The sequence below is a fragment of the Hetaerina americana genome, unplaced genomic scaffold (genome assembly GCF_022747635.1).
Source record: "Hetaerina americana unplaced genomic scaffold, ioHetAmer1.1.p SCAF_4, whole genome shotgun sequence".
Taxonomy (NCBI): Eukaryota; Metazoa; Arthropoda; class Insecta; order Odonata; family Calopterygidae; genus Hetaerina; species Hetaerina americana.
In genome coordinates this window covers 82,394,217-82,412,061 of record NW_027286985.1, presented here as the reverse complement: position 1 = coordinate 82,412,061, position 17,845 = coordinate 82,394,217, and the positions used below count along the sequence as shown (strand labels likewise).

Here is a 17,845-nt window from a genome sequence, read left to right as displayed (position 1 = left end):
GGACACTTCTGTTTTCAGTCACAATTTCAGATAAATAGTATGGGTTAGTTGAGGTAATTGGTGTAACAACAGTATAACACACGTTTGCTTTTTAGAATTGGTCAGTTGCACAAGCAAAAATTTATTCTCATTTAACTGTGTGCCAAATTTTGTGAGGAAGGTGGCTCCTGTTGAAACCCAAGTTCCTCACTCACTTACTATTCTCTGAGCCTGTACTGAATATATCTAATTGTTAGACTCAACCCGTGCAGGTGACAGAGATCCAACATTCTTGAGGTGCTATCATAATCTTTTAATTAGGTAGAGTTAATGATGAAGAGAGTGTGTTTTGAATCTCTTGGATGGGAGTTAATATTGAGAATGTTTTTGTCATGCAAACCTACATAAATACACATTTATTGGTGATGTCTGTGACTGCTTCATTCTAGCATAGGGCCCTCTAGGTGTTGAACAATTGGGTTTCAAATCCTCTCGGCTTAATCTTTGGGCTTTACATTACTTTTTCCAGGTTGGCGGTCACACCAGATTACTCCTGCTTAATGATGGCACTATATGTAAACCTCTGAATGCAAGGGAGCTCAATTTCTACCAGCATATCCCTGATGAAATACAAAAATTTGTACCAAAATTTAAAGGTAAGATGAGTTAAAAAAATAAAAGTGAAATAAATTTACACCTGCACATTTTGTATTTTTTTCTCTGTTGTCCTTGTTGTGTGCTGTTGCTTTCAAACTAGCAGATGGCAGTAGGGCTCAGGGGCAACCAGGGGCCATGGTATCGGAACAAAATGCCCTCACTCTGAAACGACAATATTTTGTAGATACTAAACTGCACTGATCACTCTCCCATTTTGAGGACGTTCATCATCAGTGCCACCAAATACTTCCCATTCTCCCCACGCCCCCTTCCATCCCCCCCTCTCTCTCTGCCAGTCCAGCAGCTGTCATCTCGATACAAAAAATGACTAGCAATCTAGCCTCAACATGTGCCTGCCGCGGAGATTGGACGGGAACATAGTAGCACTGCGCCGCAACCTACCCCATGTGACTGGAGGAGAACTCCCCAATTAGGCAGTTGCCCAGCAAACACACAAACAACACCTTTGGAATTTACACAGAAGACATGGTCTATGCCTGTTGTGTGGAGCAATCTCATTTCACGTGTTGTTCATTTTATTGTTTTTCTTTTCCCTGAACGTGTACACGTGGTTGCTTTCTAACCCCAGAGCATGCTGTCCATGTACTTCAGGCTGTACAAGCATCAAGCCATCCATCATTCACCAACACCATGCATGTGTATGTGTGTGTCATCACTGAGTGATTGAAGGTTTATTTCATGGTTAAACACACTGCACTTTGCTGGCAACTGCCCAAATCAATTGTGTGTTCCAATGGACAGGGTAGTAGAGCAGCCAGGTCTATGTTGCTCAATCCCCTCAGCTCAGCCAAAGATGAAGAAATGATTCCGGCTGTTGGATTGTTTTGTTTCTCTCAATTTGTTTTTTTTATGAGGTTCTGGAAGTTGGGATGGTGCTTAATAGTGATTTGACCCATACCATTTGTTGGCAGTGCTAGGCTGCATAAAACAATTAGTTTTTCCCCATGTCAAGGGATGAGTGACGGAGCGTAGATCTCAGGAGGCCCCCCATAATGGCTTCTACAGACAGACAGACCGGCCACTCCTCTGAGTTCTTTGCCGCCGAAGCCAAGCGGATGATTGTGAGATGAGGCGGAATGTAAAACGTCCGACAGGCGTCCACTGGACACCTCTCGAAGGGTTTGTATGGCTGTTCAGATGTATGCGGCAATGCGTATTACTTGGGGAATTTTGCTCTATCATCTGCTGATTTATGCATAGGGGGATATCTTTTCAAATTTCGAAGCCTTTTTAGAAAAGATATAATAATAATGATGACCCGGGCACATATGTAGTCTTTCGCTACGTATGGACAAAATTATTTATCAGATGAGAATGTTTATGTTCTGAACTTTCTAAGGCATGGGATTTAGAAAAATCATAAAAATCATCATGTAATGAGTAATTGAAGTGAACAAGTTGATTACATTTGAACACCATGAATCGTAAATACATTATGTTTCAACAGAGTACTTTTTTTTGATTGAAGACTGGCAAGCTTTTTGGGGATTATCACGTATAATGTAAGCATTTTGTTGTGTGCTGTGGTGACTTTCCTAATAGCATGTGAGTCTTGGGTGCAGTAAAAATATGATATTATTTATTGTAAAAATATTGTGTGTTTTTCTTTGCCATATTGTTATGTAAATTCATCTAATTAAGCAACATTGGAACGTAGAAATATGCACTCTTTTTTGCTTATCACAGTAATTTTTTTTAATAATTTGAACAAGTACAATAAAAGTAGCAGTTTAATTTTTAAGACACAAGATTGCATATTGAGTAATTAGTTCGTAATTACCATAAACTCAACTTTGGGAAATCATTCATGGTTTATAAAAAAAGATGTTTGTGGCTGCATCGTTCTAGGTGTGATGCAAGTGACAAGCAGTGGGGCAGTCCTCGAACAGAAGTACAGCCCATGCTTCCGGAAAGTGGATTTGGTGAACGACAGGGCTCAGTGCAGCTCATCGAAGAGGAAGCGGGAAAGGATGAGGTGAGTTAAACTTAGTAATGTCATCAACTGAGAGGGTAATATCCATTCCAACACATAGTGAGAAAGTTCATGAGGAACAGCAAAAGAGCCTTCATTGGCAACTGTATTCAAAAAGGAAGTTGAATCATTCAGTTAGGAATTGCTTGGATTTAAACTTTTTATGATTTCAAGTGAGTTGTATAAAGCATGTATCATACTACTTAAACTACCTAAGTGCAGTTTCATACTAAAAATTCTGTTTGATAATTACAGCTATTTTATTTAGTGTCAGAGTTCCCATAGTTGAATTGAGTGTTCATCTGGTACATTTACCACAAAATAAATTGAAATTCACTAACTCATGTTAGATAGGCTGAATCCCTAAATGTTATGCTTGTGGTTACCCATGGGAAGTTTATAGTGCCCATTTTTATGAGCTGTGTTCAGTTAAGATTGGCTGTGAAGACAACCGAGAATAGAAACCAGGACTCCCATAAAGGAATTTATCGAGCGGAAAAGGCCCTCAAAACAATTTCTTGCTCTGTGTAATGCCTCTAACCACACTCACTTTGGACCAGAAAATGGTATATTTTTTCTTTGCCAAAGTTCATATGTGTATAATTCCCATTAATATGCTTAAGAGAGGTACAGTGGTGTGAATTTCAATTCATCAACATCTATAGTCCTGGTGTGATTAATGTGAAAAAATAATAGGCGTAGAGCCCCTTGATAAGATATGCTCTAAGCATTAATCTGGAAGCACACCTGCTAAGTTTGTTATTTTTTTCCTCTTCAATGAACCTTGTGTTTTCTTTTTTGTACGATAAATTTTAAATAATTATTTTTCAGAGTGAAGATCAGCCGAAGCAATTGTGCCAAGTCAGTGTCCCCGTCAGCAGTCGACAATGTCAACCAACAATGTATCCTTTCTTGCTGTTATTACCCTTGAAAACAAATTACCATCATGCTCAGTCACACTGATATGTTCAGAAATTAATTATTGTCATATTTTGTGGCGATGAAAATATTTAACATCCAAATTTTTATCTTTAAAATAAAAATGTATACCTTCATCTTTGCCAGAAATTTGAAACTTGGAGGTTCAAATTTAATTTTGTTTTACCAATCAGTCAGCAAAGAGAGATTATTGATTCAGTTTTTCCAAATTGTTTTGGGGATGAAGAGTATAATGTAGGTTATATGGGAAACTTGATTGATGAAGGATGAAATGAAATCATCATTTGTCAGTAAAGTCTGACAAGATCAGAGGTAATATTTTATTTACGGTGATTGCATAAATACAGTCATTTTCTCTCCATGAAAAACATATTCTTAATGTAAAAAATAATTTTCATCAAAATTTAATGCTGCATAATGCTCTCTTGCATGATTGTAATAATAAGACAATTGGTTTATGGGTCGTCCGCATCTTATCTTTTCTCATAGAGTGATCCTGCATGCTCTTTATTTTTAACATAATGCCAGCATTGACGTTTGCTTCCTTGACGGCACCCATTAGATTTCCTTTTGCTGGAGAACATCACCTCCAAATACTCACGGCCCTGCATCCTGGATCTCAAGATGGGCACGAGGCAGCATGGTGACGATGCATCAGCCGAGAAGAAGAGCAAGCAGATGGCCAAGTGTGCTGCAAGTACCTCAGGATCTCTTGGGGTACGATTATGTGGGATGCAGGTTTACCGTGCTGACTCTGACCGCTTCATTAAGCGAGACAAGTATTGGGGGCGGGAGTTGAATGAGGAGGGCTTCAAGGGTGCCCTCTACAAATTCTTCCACAATGGGTTCCACTTGAAGAAGCGTGTGATTCGCCAGGTGATAAGTAAGCTGTCAGGACTACAGAGGGTCATCAAGAGACAGAGCAGCTTCCGCTTCTATTCAAGGTTTGTGCTTCAAATCCTATAAACTCATTAATTGGTTAGCAAAGAAATAAATTCAGGTCTTAATATCACTGATTGGACGAAAGAATAGTTCAGATACGAGAATAAGTTGAATTTCACTTTAATTGAACCAAAGTGCGTCCAATGGCACTAAAAAAATATAAATTACTACTGACTGTTAACCCTTTCACTGGGCATCACCCTGTGGAAACCTACTTCTCATATGCGGCAAAAATGCAGGGTATAGTGTCTTCGTAACCTTTATTACTCTCGAAATAAATTTAAACAATAAAGACATGGAATAAATTGAAATAATATAGATTCACTGTTTATTTAATGAAAATTTTGTCTTAATTTATTTTGATGAACATAATTTTTATATAATTTCAAAGTATGATAGTGCACCACACAGAGGGTGATAAGTAAGGAAAGTTTACCCCAGCATAACGTGCGAACCTTCTAGGTATGCTCACAGCTGCAAAAGGGTTAATATGTGTATAGCGTGAGCTTGGAGTGCTCTTGCAACTATTGCAGCTTGAACGATTTTACTGGGATTCTCAGTGGCATTTCTTTTCATGACCAAGGCCATGAAATCATTGTAAATTGAAAATATATTTGTTTTATCTATGAAACCCTTTTTCAACATAGTCTTGCCTGCTCTCTATGTAAATCAAGTGGTTCCCAACGCTCTTGAGAAAGTGTAGCAGTGTAATATTCACTCAGATTTGATAATAACATGAGGTGGACGTGTATGTCGATGTCCAGTGACATTTTTCTTCTCCCCACAGCTCCCTCCTCGTTGTCTACGAAGGCTACGAGTGGATCGAGCCCGTCGAGTACTCCCTACCGCACTACGCCAACCACGACCACAGCGACGACGAGTGCAGCCTGCCCAACGGCGACAACAGCAGCTCGGGGGCGACGGAGCTCGAGACGAGCAACTCCTCAGACTGCCACTCGGACGAGAGCCACTCGTGCTGCTGTGTGCAGCCCGGCGGCCTGGCCAATGGCAACCACTCGCCCCCCCTCCTCGCGGACGACTCGCACCCCAGCCCCTCCTCGGACGACGACGAGGAGGAACGCCACCAACCGCGCTGCGGCAGCCGCTTTGTACCCATCTCCGAGGAAACGGTGTTCCTCGACCCGCGGTTCCTCGACGTCGTGTCGGAGGGCGGCGGCTGCCGTCACCACCACCCTTCGCCGGATGGCAGCCCCCCCTCCGAGGATAGCGGCTGGATCAGCTGCCTGCACCCGAGTGCGGCTCACTCGCAATCGTCCGAGGACGACTCGTCGTGGGAGGTGGAGCGGGTGACGGGGCGGATGCTGGGGCCGGCGCCACCCCCCTCGTCCTCGGGTAGCGCTCTGTTACGCGGCGGGGAGATGTACGGCGGGGAAACGAGAGGCAGCGGGGCGGGGTTGGGTGGGCGGAGAAAGCTGTGCTCCCGTGGGGAGGAGGAGGAAGAGGAAGACGAGGAGGAAGACGAGGAAGAGGAGTACGAGGATGACGACCCGCCAGCGCGCAGGAGCCGCCGGGAGACGTCGTTGGTGTCTCCGGTGCGCGGGTGTTTCGGCCACCGCAAGCAGCAGCACCCGTTCGAGAAGTTTGCGTCGTCGAGGACGGGCGGAGAGCCCAAGGCGACGAGAGTGAACGTGAGGATGATAGACTTTGCACACACGACATTCGGCGAGGAAGGCAATGGGTGTCGTGTGCACCAAGGGCCAGACAATGGCTTCATCACCGGTCTCAACAGCCTAGAGCGGCTCCTCCAGGAGATACTCGCCGAAGGCTGAGTTGGGGGTGCTTCCATGAAAGATGCACCCTTCTCCTGACCACCTTCTCCTCTTCAGTATTCGGCACAAAATCCTTAGTGATTGCGGCAGCTGCCCCCCCATGGCAACGGTCGAGCCATGGGGCCACAAAAAGAAAATGGCAAAAGTATGTTGGCAAAAGTAGACTGCTCTCGTTTGGTATTGTAGCGGTGACCGATGGCATAGGGTGTGTGTATATTTTTCATGGAGAATTGATGAAATTTGTGTAAGCAAGTTGAAAGAATAAAGGGCGTAGTATATATTTTCTTGTTTAGGTGCTGGTGATGTTATTTTTATTAATGGTAATGTGTAGGCAAAGCTTGGTTCTGGAAGCAAAATTGGTTGAGAATCATTGATGCAATCAGTGATTAGCCAGTGGTTTGCCAAAGAATTTTCTGAATGATGGATTGAAAATGGATCTCGTGCTCTCACATTCGTGCCATGTGAGCCCACACCTGCAAAGGGAATTATGGTGGGTTGGCAGGAAAGAAGATGAGTGCTCAAGCATCAAATCCCTACATACATTTTATATATGTTGGGAATCACTTTAAATTTCCTTGCCAAAGGATTACAAGTCTTACTTTTGATTCTTTTTTTTTAATTTGCATATTGGACTAGGTGAACTTGTGGCTCCATCATGTAGTCATATGTTGTTATACAATGAAGAGAGAGGATTGCAGAATTTATTTTGCAATTAGTGTCATCAATGTTGCATTCATAGCCTTCCCATTGGTAAGGCAGTTTCACAGTATTTTCTTGTACACACAGTGTCTGTTGTGTCATATGTTGTGTAGATGATGACAATAAACTTTGGGTAACAATTGCTCTCTTAGTACAATTTCACCGAGATGTCTCTTTTTTAAGTGATGATAAATTATTCCCTGAAAGGGACCATGTGCGTGTTGTCTTTTTTTTAATTTTAAATTATTGTCCATTTTCATCGTAATGCTGCATAAATAGTGCACGTCTGTCACCAGTTCAATGTTGAAGACCTGTTGTATGTTATCTGTTGTGATTGATGTGAATGAACCGTGACTCTTTTTCCATCAAATGGTTAGTGTGATTAAGTTATTGTCCCAAGTCTTCAACATTTCTTTCCTCTATCTTCCAACTGTTGTCTACAATTATTCAATTATTCCCCAATGTTTTCCCACTGTTGAAATAATATGTGTATATAAATATCTTACCAGTCTTTATTCTTTTGATGCAATAATGGGCCAAGTTAGTTTGTTGTTATTGAAATTATATGTAAAATATAAGTCCAGATGAATTTGTGTATATCAGCAATCCTTCTAAATAAATTCATTGTGGTCCATTCATATCAAAGCAATAGTGCACTAATGGATATTTTTGTAATATTGTACAATGAAGTGGGTAAATAAATAATTATTACATATTTTATACAACATTATTGTTTTATTATGTAAAAATCAACTGAACCCTTGACACTAGAAATATTGGAACAGTCATTTTTGCTGTTTTTGTTATTTCAAATAGTCATCCTTCTACTCTAGGTCATATGCATACTTATGATTTTTTTAATGTTAGGGTGATTTCCAAAATTAAAATGAATTTTCCTTGATAAATTACGAGGCATATTCATAGAGTAAGGGCCGTTTGCTTATATTTAAATATTGGCGCTTCAGAACAGTTTTAATCCTTCAGCGCCATCTACTGATTCATTGAGAAGCTATAGCAGCATTCGTTTTGTTTCAGAAGTCGTTTGCTTGTGTGTGCATGCAAACAACAATGTCCATGACAATCGTTAATCCTGCCAGCTGTGAAGTACGTTCTGTCATATGAATCTTGTATGCAAAAGGATTGTCGGCTGTTGAAATTCATGGGGAGTTATCCCTAGTTTATGGACCTACAGTTATGAATGATGGAGAGGTTAGACAATGGTGCCGCGGTTTTAAAAATGGACAAAGTAATGTCCATGATGAAGAGCAAAGTGGCAGGCCCAGTATTCTGACCAATGAAATTGTTTTGCAAGTGGAACAAAACCTGCGATGTGATTACCTATTAACAATTAATGGCCTGGCTGAACAATTTCCTCGACTTGGACGCACTACTATCTACAATATTGTCACTGAAAACCTCGGATAACACAGTTTGTGTGCAAGATGGGTACTGAAACACTGTGGCCAAAACCAATAAGATAATTCAACATTTTCATTGGGAACTCTTTGACTACCCACCTTTACATTCCTGACCTTGCACCTAGCGACTACTTCCTCTTCTTGCACTTGAAACAATGGCTTCGTGGTCAACGTTTCAAAACCGAAGAGGAACTCAAGAATGGCGTTGTCAATTGGTTCAACTCTCAGGCAGCGAGCTTCTGTGCAGAGGAGTTGAAAAATGCTTAGAAGTGAACGGCAATTATATAGAGAAGTGAACTAGGTTTGTAGCTAACTAAAAGTGCCAATAAAATGTGTTTCATATGAGTATGTATGTGTATGTTTAATGAGTATATCAATGTATGTGTAACGTTTAGGGATTATGTGAATGAAAGGACTATAAAGTCTCAATCTTGCCCCAATGAAGTCTCAATATTACCCCAATAAAGTCGATAAATAAATAAATGAGCCATTTCCAGTAGATAATCAGACTTGAATTTGATCACTTCTACAAAATATCATCAGTATTAATATTTAATTATTCTATCATTCCAAGATAGCTTCTTTCATTTCAACTGGTTACACTGTGGGTGGATGGAATTCATTTCTGGTCCACTTAATTTTCATTTTTTCTTGTTTTTGTTAAAAGATATACATTTTTTGTTGAAAGTTTCTTCAACTTATTTCAAGATGCTGGAAAGCCTATTACACATATTGTAACTTTGTGAAATTCCTCCACAATTAAATGAAAAATTAACATTTAGCAAAATGTGCTTGAAAATTTATTACCGTGAGAACTATTTTAACTAAATTGTTCCTTCCTGGACTGGAGGATTTTACCCTATCCTCTTGGGTTTTCTAGGAGTGAATCTAGACTCCTGTCATAATAGTGATAAAGAAGTGTAATGCTGATTCAAAAATTTCAAAGAGGGGTGGCAGTTTAGCAAATGGAATATTAAAGCATTAACTGGAACAATAAGAAAGGAGTATCAGCAGGCAGTAGAGAACATCATGAGTGATGAAAGGGAGCTGGGTACCATAGAGTAAAAAGAAAACCTATAAAAAAAGGGGTATCAAAAGCTGTAATGAAACAATAGGGAGAGGTTGTCTGAGATAATAATAATAATAATAATTGGGCCCGTTCGAGCACGATCGGGCATTTATTGTTTCAATTTGTTTTTTGGGGTGCCTTATGTTTAAACCCCCAATACAATTTCGTAAATTTTACAAAATACAAAATATGAGTTACATGCCATTCCTTTCCGTTACTCTCCCCGTTCTTACTTTATCTTTTGTTAATAAATCTTGCCAATATTTTCCTAATCGGTTCCTCATGTAGGTATTGCCCAATTTGTTGGACGTTGTGCAAATACCCAAGGATAGCTTCCAGTTCGCGTCTTTCCTCGGCATAAATTGGGCAATAAAGGACTCTATGTATTGCCGTGTCCTCCTCCATCATGCATTCACACGCCCCCTCCTTTTTTTTCCCTATTTTCTTGAGGTATGATCTAAACTCCCCGTGGCCCGTTAAAATTTGCGTAATACCGTTGTAAGTTTTAAAGTTGATCTTCATTCTTTCCTTCACGCTAGGTAAAAATTGTCTGGTTGTTTTACCCTTTTCTAATGTTTCCCATTCCCGTTCCCACATATCCAGGAAATACGCTCTTATAAAATTCCTGTTCCTGCTCCATTTCTCAGTTGGAGACAAAGCTACATCTCCCAGAGTAGCCTCTTCCATCTGTTTCAACCGTACCTTGATTCTTCTTTCCTCTATTAAGAACGTTATCGGCTGTATCCCAGTTATTATTTGTAGAGCTTCATTACAGACGGTATTGTAGCTCCCGGATATTGCAATTAGGCAAGATCTTTGGGCCTCTTCCAGTTTTCTCCGGATTCTACTGTAATTGAGTCTCTCTCCCCACACCTCACTGCCGTATGCCAATATTGGGATGGTGACTCCGTTGTATATAGTTCTTAAGCTATTAGTGGTGATGCCAAATCGGTTTCTGCACAGCCTTCTTAAGCAGTTAAATATTTTCTTGACCTTGCCTGCTGCGTAATTTGCGTGCTCTTGGAATGTTAGTCTCTCGTCGAATTCAATGCCCAGGTATCTGAATGTGGAGGATCTTTTGATGTTTTGACCATAGATTTTTATAGTTGGGTTTCGTGACAATTTTTTCCCGAATACGACGTACTTAGTCTTATTCACAGAAATTTTTAATTTCACTTTCGTACTCCATGACTCCACTATATGGCAACATTCTTTTGCGAGTTTTTCTATTTCTCTCCTGGAATTTGCAGGCATTGTGATCACAACGTCATCAGCATAGGCTGTCCATCTGCAGTTTCCAGGAAGGGGCTGATTCAGTAAATCGTTCATGGAGATGTTCCAAAGAATAGGACCGAGTATGGATCCCTGTGGTGCCCCTTTTGTAATGTTCTTTTCAACTTCCAGATTATTTAGTTGTATTTTGGTGGTTCTATTCAAGAAATAGTTTTTAATAAGTTCTACTATTGGTCCCGGGACTTTATACCTTTTGAGCTGGTTTATGCAATGGGGCCACCATAATGAATCGAATGCTGCTTCGTAATCTATGAATAAGGCCACCTTATACTTATATTTACGATTTTTGATTTCTTGCAGAAGTTTTATTGCCGCGGCTGCGGTGGATCCGCCTCTTCGAAATCTAAATTGGCTTTTGTGAAGTAGATCCTCCTCACCAACTGCTTCTTCAATTTTCATTTTGATGATTCTTTCGAACATTTTTTCGGGTAGGAGTGTTATGGGTCTGTATGCCTTAGCATCAGAGGGATCCTTTTCCTTAGATTTCAAGATGGTGCATAGGACACCCTTTTTCCATGCCGCAGGGAAGTACTTGTTTCTGCAACAGTCCTGTAGCAATCTAGTTAAATAGTTGAGGATTAACGGCTCTGCTGCTTTGATCAATTCAGCGTTTATGCCATCAAAGCCTGGGGCCTTTTTCACTTTCATCTCTTTAATCGCGGTTCTAACTTCCTCATCGGTGATATCTATCTCCGTACTTTGCAGACAAGGGAGGTTAGCCTCACGGCTAATTACTTTTTGCTCTTCAGTTTCATTTTCTGCTGTGTCATCCGGCACTAGCATGTTGATGATGCTGGAAATGGTTTCGTCCAGGAATAGAAGCTCCCCTCTGGCATTGGTCTTAGCTGAGTATGCTGGTAGGGTTTTAAATTTTTCTCTCGCGATTTTATATATTAACCCCCAGGGGTTTTCCTCAATATTTGACCTCGAGAATTTCTCCCAGCTTTTTTCCTTGCTTTTTTGCAATTGTTGTTCATAGTTCTCCTTTGCCTCATAGTATCTTCTTTTGTTGATGGTACGTTCTTCGTGGCTAATGCTTTTCTGGTAAGTTCTCCGTAGGTTTCTGCAAGTTATCTTAAGCCTATGAAGTTTCTCATTCCACCACACTGTTTCGTTTCGTCGTGTTCTGGTCAGAGGGATCGAAGCCAGAGCGGAACCTTGCAGCGCCTCCGTAAGAGATCTAACTCGAGCATCGATGTTGTTATTGCTTGGATCCCATGGCAACAATTCACATTTGTACCAGGTGTTCTTTGATAATATCTCCATAAATTTTCTCCAGTTTGCTGCACCGATATTAAATCTTCTTCGATGACAGCGTTCATTTTCTGTAGTCGTGCCAATCTGGTATGTGACTAATCTGTGATCGCTGATAGATAGTTCGGCATGAACCTCCCATCTGTACACGTCTCGTATTAATGCCGAGTTACTGATGGTTAGGTCTATATTTGAGCAGCCTATTGTCGAACTAAACGTGTACGGTTGCCCCGGTTCGTTTATTATATACAGGTCCTCGGAAGCTATTAAGTCCTCCAATGCCCTGCCTCGGTCATTGGTTTCCTTACTAAACCATATTTCATTCTTTGCGTTCGAGTCAATTGCGACTAGTATCCTTTTATTTTTGAATTTATGTATCAGGCTCTTTAGCTCTGTGATGTATTCTTGGATGTCCTCCGATGGTGGCATATATCCGGAAATCAATATCAATGGTTTCCTATCAGCCCGAATTTCTGCAGCTGCGAAGTGATTTGTTGTGCAGTGCTCAAAACTCAAGAAATTATAATTTTTGTTGAAGACCATGATGCTTGCAAAACATTTTTCTTTGGCATTTGCTGGTGTAATGCGCGTTTGCACTCCGAATCCCGGGATTTTCCATTTTCTTTCATGACTGTTGCTGTACACATATGGTTCCTGCGTCAATATAATATCTAGCCCAAGATCCGTTGCTATTTTTCTTAATTCATTAGTATTAACCTTTGCCCGTTGAAGGTTGATTTGCCCTATTTTTATAATGTGGTTTTTAGTCCCCATAATCGATCAGCTCTATGATGCGTTCTAGTGCCTTCTTTAGACAGGGGCATTTCTTGTCACTGGCTTTGTGGCTACAATCTTTTATGTCTGCTTTCTTGCAATTCATACAGCAGGGTGGTTTTTCTACAGAGTCGCATTTCCTGGAATCATGGTTTTCGGAGCAATGATCACAAACATCCTGGTCTGCATAGCACTTTTTGGCAGTGTGCCCAAACTTTTGGCACTTGAAGCACCTCGTTGCTACAATGAAGTCCTTCACTCTATATGAGCTAAACTCAATGAAAGCCCTTTCTCTATTTAACAACTTCTTTCTGCTAATGGGGTCTACCTCGATTACCCAGTTTGCTGTTTGTTCATCTCTTTTCCCAAATTTAAACAATGCTTTCACGTGGCTACCTGCAGATAGGTCATTTTGGTTCCTCAAAGCTTCCTCAAGATCCTCTGGTGTTACGCTTGATTTAACCGCATATAATGCCATTCTAGGGAGAACCTTAACTGGTTTCCTTATCAGTAGGTTATTATCGGCAAATCCTTTGCAATTCTTCAGTTTCTCTTTGATATCTTCGATTTCGGACTCAATTTTTATAGCTTTGTTCTTCGTCCTAGTGATTCCTTTGATTTTAATACCATGTTTTTTGGGGTTTAATATTTTTAGTACCTTCATCTTCGTGTCGTCACTTGTTTCTTCCTCCGCTCCTTCCCCTGGGGTTATTACTACAGTGTACGTTTTGTTTGCCTTCTTGCCCCCTATTGGAGACATCTCGCTCATGTACTCATTCCTTTGAATGGAAGCGATTTCAGCAAAAGATGGGCCCACTGCAGGTTTCGAACAGGAGAGCTTTAACTCTTCTCTAACTATATGTCTTATTATTTTTACATTTTCATCATTGTTTTCAAACTTGGCCTCTAGTTTTCCTAGAGCCCTATTATGACTATTTATTAGTGTCATGAACAAGTCCTCCAATTTCTTGATTTCGACTGTGATTTCGCCTTTTTTTAACGCCGAGATTTTTTCACTGCCCACAAGACGACGCACGGCGTCACTTGCTACACTAAACTGGCTTGCTAAAGAACTGAGGTCTGCCTCTCCATGAAAGGCATCAGTCCCTGCCATTGCTGCGTTTGATTATCACTGCACTAAGTGATACTCAATCCCATTTATTCCATACCCAATGTTTCAGACACTCCTTGATATGATAATGGACGCTTCAATTAGACCCAACAAGGATGTTCAGAACATCCCTCACATATTCAAGCTTCACCGTTCCACTAGAATTGATACCCAAGTAGTCTGCTTCACACAACTTCAACCGGAATCCGAGAAATCGGGAAATTCCGGTGTGGACCACGTGTTCCGGTTTCAGGATATACGGCACCGATTCAAGAAATAATTACACACAACACTGATATTCACAACACCTATCCCTCCCCCAAGTTTCACCGGAAAGGAATATGTAGAGGAACTTTATGGTCAAGACAAGGCCTGCAAGCTTTGACATTGAAAGAGAATATGACAAAGATGAGAATAGCCGAGGTCAAGGCATACTTTGTGGCGATAGAAAGGGCAATGAGGGAATTGAAGTCAAATTAGCCCATGGGGATGGACTGTATTCCCATGGCACTCTGCATCACACCTTCACCAGGTAGGTCCAGCTTGATCATATAGCAACTGGCATAGGAAGATATTCAGCATCACATAAATGTAAGATATTTGACTGTGGAGAGCTGACAGGTGATAGAGCTCCAATTGCATCCTGGTAACTCATAAATTATAGTATAGCTTCCTCTCTGACTGTACTGACCAAGAAACCTTCCTCAACTTTAAAAGATGAATTCCACGCTGCAAGAACTTTGCCTATTGTTTTGTGACTCAATCTCATTCCTGCAATGCAGTGGAGAGAGAGACAAATAGTGGGCCATTTTGCTAACAACCTGGAGATTTGTTTATAACTAGATTGAAATATACTATTTGTCAATAATTTGCCTTTTTTGGCAAAGTTTCTCCAGTAATAACTCCAATTAATTGAACTTTTTTGTTTCAGAGAGGGCATTGCCAGTGAGTTATAGAAAAAAATTCCTGATTACTTCAGAACTACCCTGCAAAAACCATAAGACTAAACTTCCCGACTTTATTGCTCTCCTTTTTCTTCTTCTTATACCAATTTTTTAATTCCAGTTGGATTTTGACTCTTAATGACCTTGAAAATGAAACCATGAGTTCAAGCCTAGGTTGGTCAGTAAAAATGTTCACAAATGGAATTGACAAAAGTGCAATAATCGAATTAACTTTTGGAATTAACAAAGTGCTAACTTTTGGATTCAAATATGGAAAGGCATCTCCTGAATAAATCATAAGGGATTGTTTTTCACAAAGGGGGAACCAGATCCTTTATATTCATTGGGTTATCAATTGAATGAATAAGATATGAAGTTCTGTGGGTTGGCAGACTAAGGGGCAGTTAAATGAAAACTGAACATCAGCTACAATGTGACCATGGAACAGTTTTATTCAAAATTTGTGACCAAAATGTTAATACATTTATTCCACTATTAGACGAGACTATCAATATCATTTTTTTTTAACTGGTAGGTTGCTAACGCATCCACAACTGCACTTTCACTCTTGCACTTCCTCATCCAAATGAAACCTATGTACACAAATGTCTTTCTTTAGATTGCCAAAGATGTTGAAATCACAAGGTGAAAGCTCTGGGCTGTATGGAAGATGTTAAAGTGTTCCCCAACTTATTGCTGAAGCATAGCCCTTATCAGATCGGTAGAATTGGGGTGAGCATTATCATGCAACAGGATGATTCTGTCCGACAGCATTGCTTCTATTTCTGCAGCTAGAAAAGCACACTCGTCAAGTCAATGCAAGAACAAGGGCATAACTCAACAACTTTGTGCGGCTGTGAGTTATCACTATGCAGTTCTCCTAACACAGCGATGGCAGTATCGATATGTGACAATAGTGTTACCACCTTTTGCGCAGGCTGTTGTATGCCGGGTGTATGGTTTTCATTTGACTGCCCCTTGTAAATATTCATATTTTTAGTCAAGTGAATGACTTCAGATTGGAGGCTTTTAAAAGTCTTTGGATGTGTTTAAATTTTGAACATAAGTTGAATGGAGAGGAAGACAAACACAAGTTTTATATAGGGTGGGCGAAGAGAGGTGGTTGCTGGGGAAAATTAGATAAAGGATGAAAAAGGTGGATTGAGGAAATATTGAAAGGCAGTGAAGGCTGTGAAATAAGGGAGAATGTTGGGTAATTGTGGTAGAGGAAGACAGTGAATGGGAATTTCAGGCAGTACAATAGCAGGTAGAAGTTATGAAGAAATGAAGAAGGGAATAATGTTGCAGGAACAAGAGGAAGTTCTTTTGAAATTCAGATGAAGATACAAACATGAGAGGTACTTAAGAAATCTACCTTACTATGCATAATAACTTGAATGAATACCATATTACTGAAGCATGCTGATAGCATCTCATCATTCTATGTAATCAGGCTAACATCATTTTGGAGATGGATGTAGATCACTGTTCCTAGACCTGGAAAAAACCATAATCCCAGTAGCCAACCCAAAGATTGGGTTTTTAGGAGATGGAAGAGTTCAACCAATACTAAGCCCAATGGCATGTGAAATTCTCATATCATGGTAGTGGGGCCTGTTTCTTTCCCTCTGTCAGTTATAGTTTCCCAGGAAGATCTGGTACCCAAAAAATAACACAGCTCGTGTGAAGGTGGGGGTGCTCTAAAGAATCGGGCCCATGCCAACTACATATTTGGTACTTAATCATACTACTCACACTAAACTGAAACTAATTGATAAAATCATGTACTAATTATATGCTTCCCCATATATTAATGATCATATTTAATAAACTAGGTATCTATGGCTGAGTAAAAAAAGATATACTCATAAAATAGTAATAACAGTGACTTATTTTATCAATTTTATTTCTATAGGTTCTGATAAAATGATGCTGATATCATTAAATGTTGAGTATTACCTCATTAAATGAAATAGTAGACTGTGCTGAAAACAACTGGACAGTCTTTGTTGAGGGAATCAACCCCAAAAGAAGCAAATGGCGCTTGCCCAACTTTGAGTTTCCTTACTCTAAAAGATGAAGATTATGCATTGAATTTGAGTTGAAGTTCCAAGATGACTTCATCATAAAAGATGTAGCTAGGGAAATAAATACTCATGTTTTTGAAGTTGAAATCAGTAGGCTACTTTTGATGAAATTATTATTTTTAAACTTGAATTAAAATAATGTATTGCATATGTTACCTCATGTCCTTTGTCACTTTGCATTATTTGTCTGGTAAGCCATATATCTATTAATTTCAGGTAAAATGTTCGCACCCACTGGAAGAAGTGATTTAAAGAGATTCATTTATCAGCATAGGTATGTGACAGACATTTCGAAAACTGACTCGGTCATTATCCTTAAGGCCTCTGTAATTTTCTGAGGACGATGACTGACTTGGTTTTTATAACATTGGCAGCAATGGAGCCACTAGCCTGGTGGAAGACCAAAGAGGAATTCACTCAAAACATTTTGATATGTAGAAGAGAAAACCTCAAGTTATATGTAGCACTGTAAGAAGAAAAATTAAAACAAGTGGAACCATTCGCATGTCTTAAAAGCACCGTTACAAAAAAATACATTTTTCCCATAAGATGAAAGAAGGTCAACAGATATCAAATGCAGAATAGTTCTGGCTAGGAGACATTCATAATGAAAAGGCAACTAATTTAGCCAGAGAAGAAACGATTAAAAAGAAATTTCTGAAAACAGTTTTGTGGAGTGCAGCATTTTACGCATCAGAGACGAGAGCCACCTAGAAAATAGAGCAGAGGAAAACAAAAGCCTTTGAAACTTATGGCTAAAGGTGAATTCTAAAGACCAAACCAAGAGATTAAGTAGGAAGTGAAGAATTATACAAAAGAATAGAATAGTGAAAGGCCATGTAGAAAGCCTCAAAGATAGCGAGCAGGTGGACTGGGAAAACTTGGGACAGTTAATT

At 39.9% G+C, this 17,845-nt stretch overlaps 1 protein-coding gene across 3 annotated transcripts in view; it reads left to right on the top strand.

The window, feature by feature from the left end:
* The window catches only part of LOC139692450 (uncharacterized), a 94,673-nt gene extending 86,961 nt beyond the window's left edge, over positions 1 to 7,712 (top strand). For all 3 annotated transcript variants that reach the window (XM_071590657.1, XM_071590658.1, XM_071590656.1), the window contains exons 3-7: positions 509 to 635; positions 2,506 to 2,632; positions 3,461 to 3,531; positions 4,131 to 4,512; positions 5,298 to 7,712. In XM_071590657.1, coding sequence (XP_071446758.1) covers positions 509 to 635; positions 2,506 to 2,632; positions 3,461 to 3,531; positions 4,131 to 4,512; positions 5,298 to 6,300 — 1,710 coding nt within the window. In that variant the 3' untranslated portion in view covers positions 6,301 to 7,712. The remainder of the gene's footprint in view (positions 1 to 508; positions 636 to 2,505; positions 2,633 to 3,460; positions 3,532 to 4,130; positions 4,513 to 5,297) is intronic.
* The last annotated feature ends 10,133 nt before the right edge of the window (positions 7,713 to 17,845 follow it).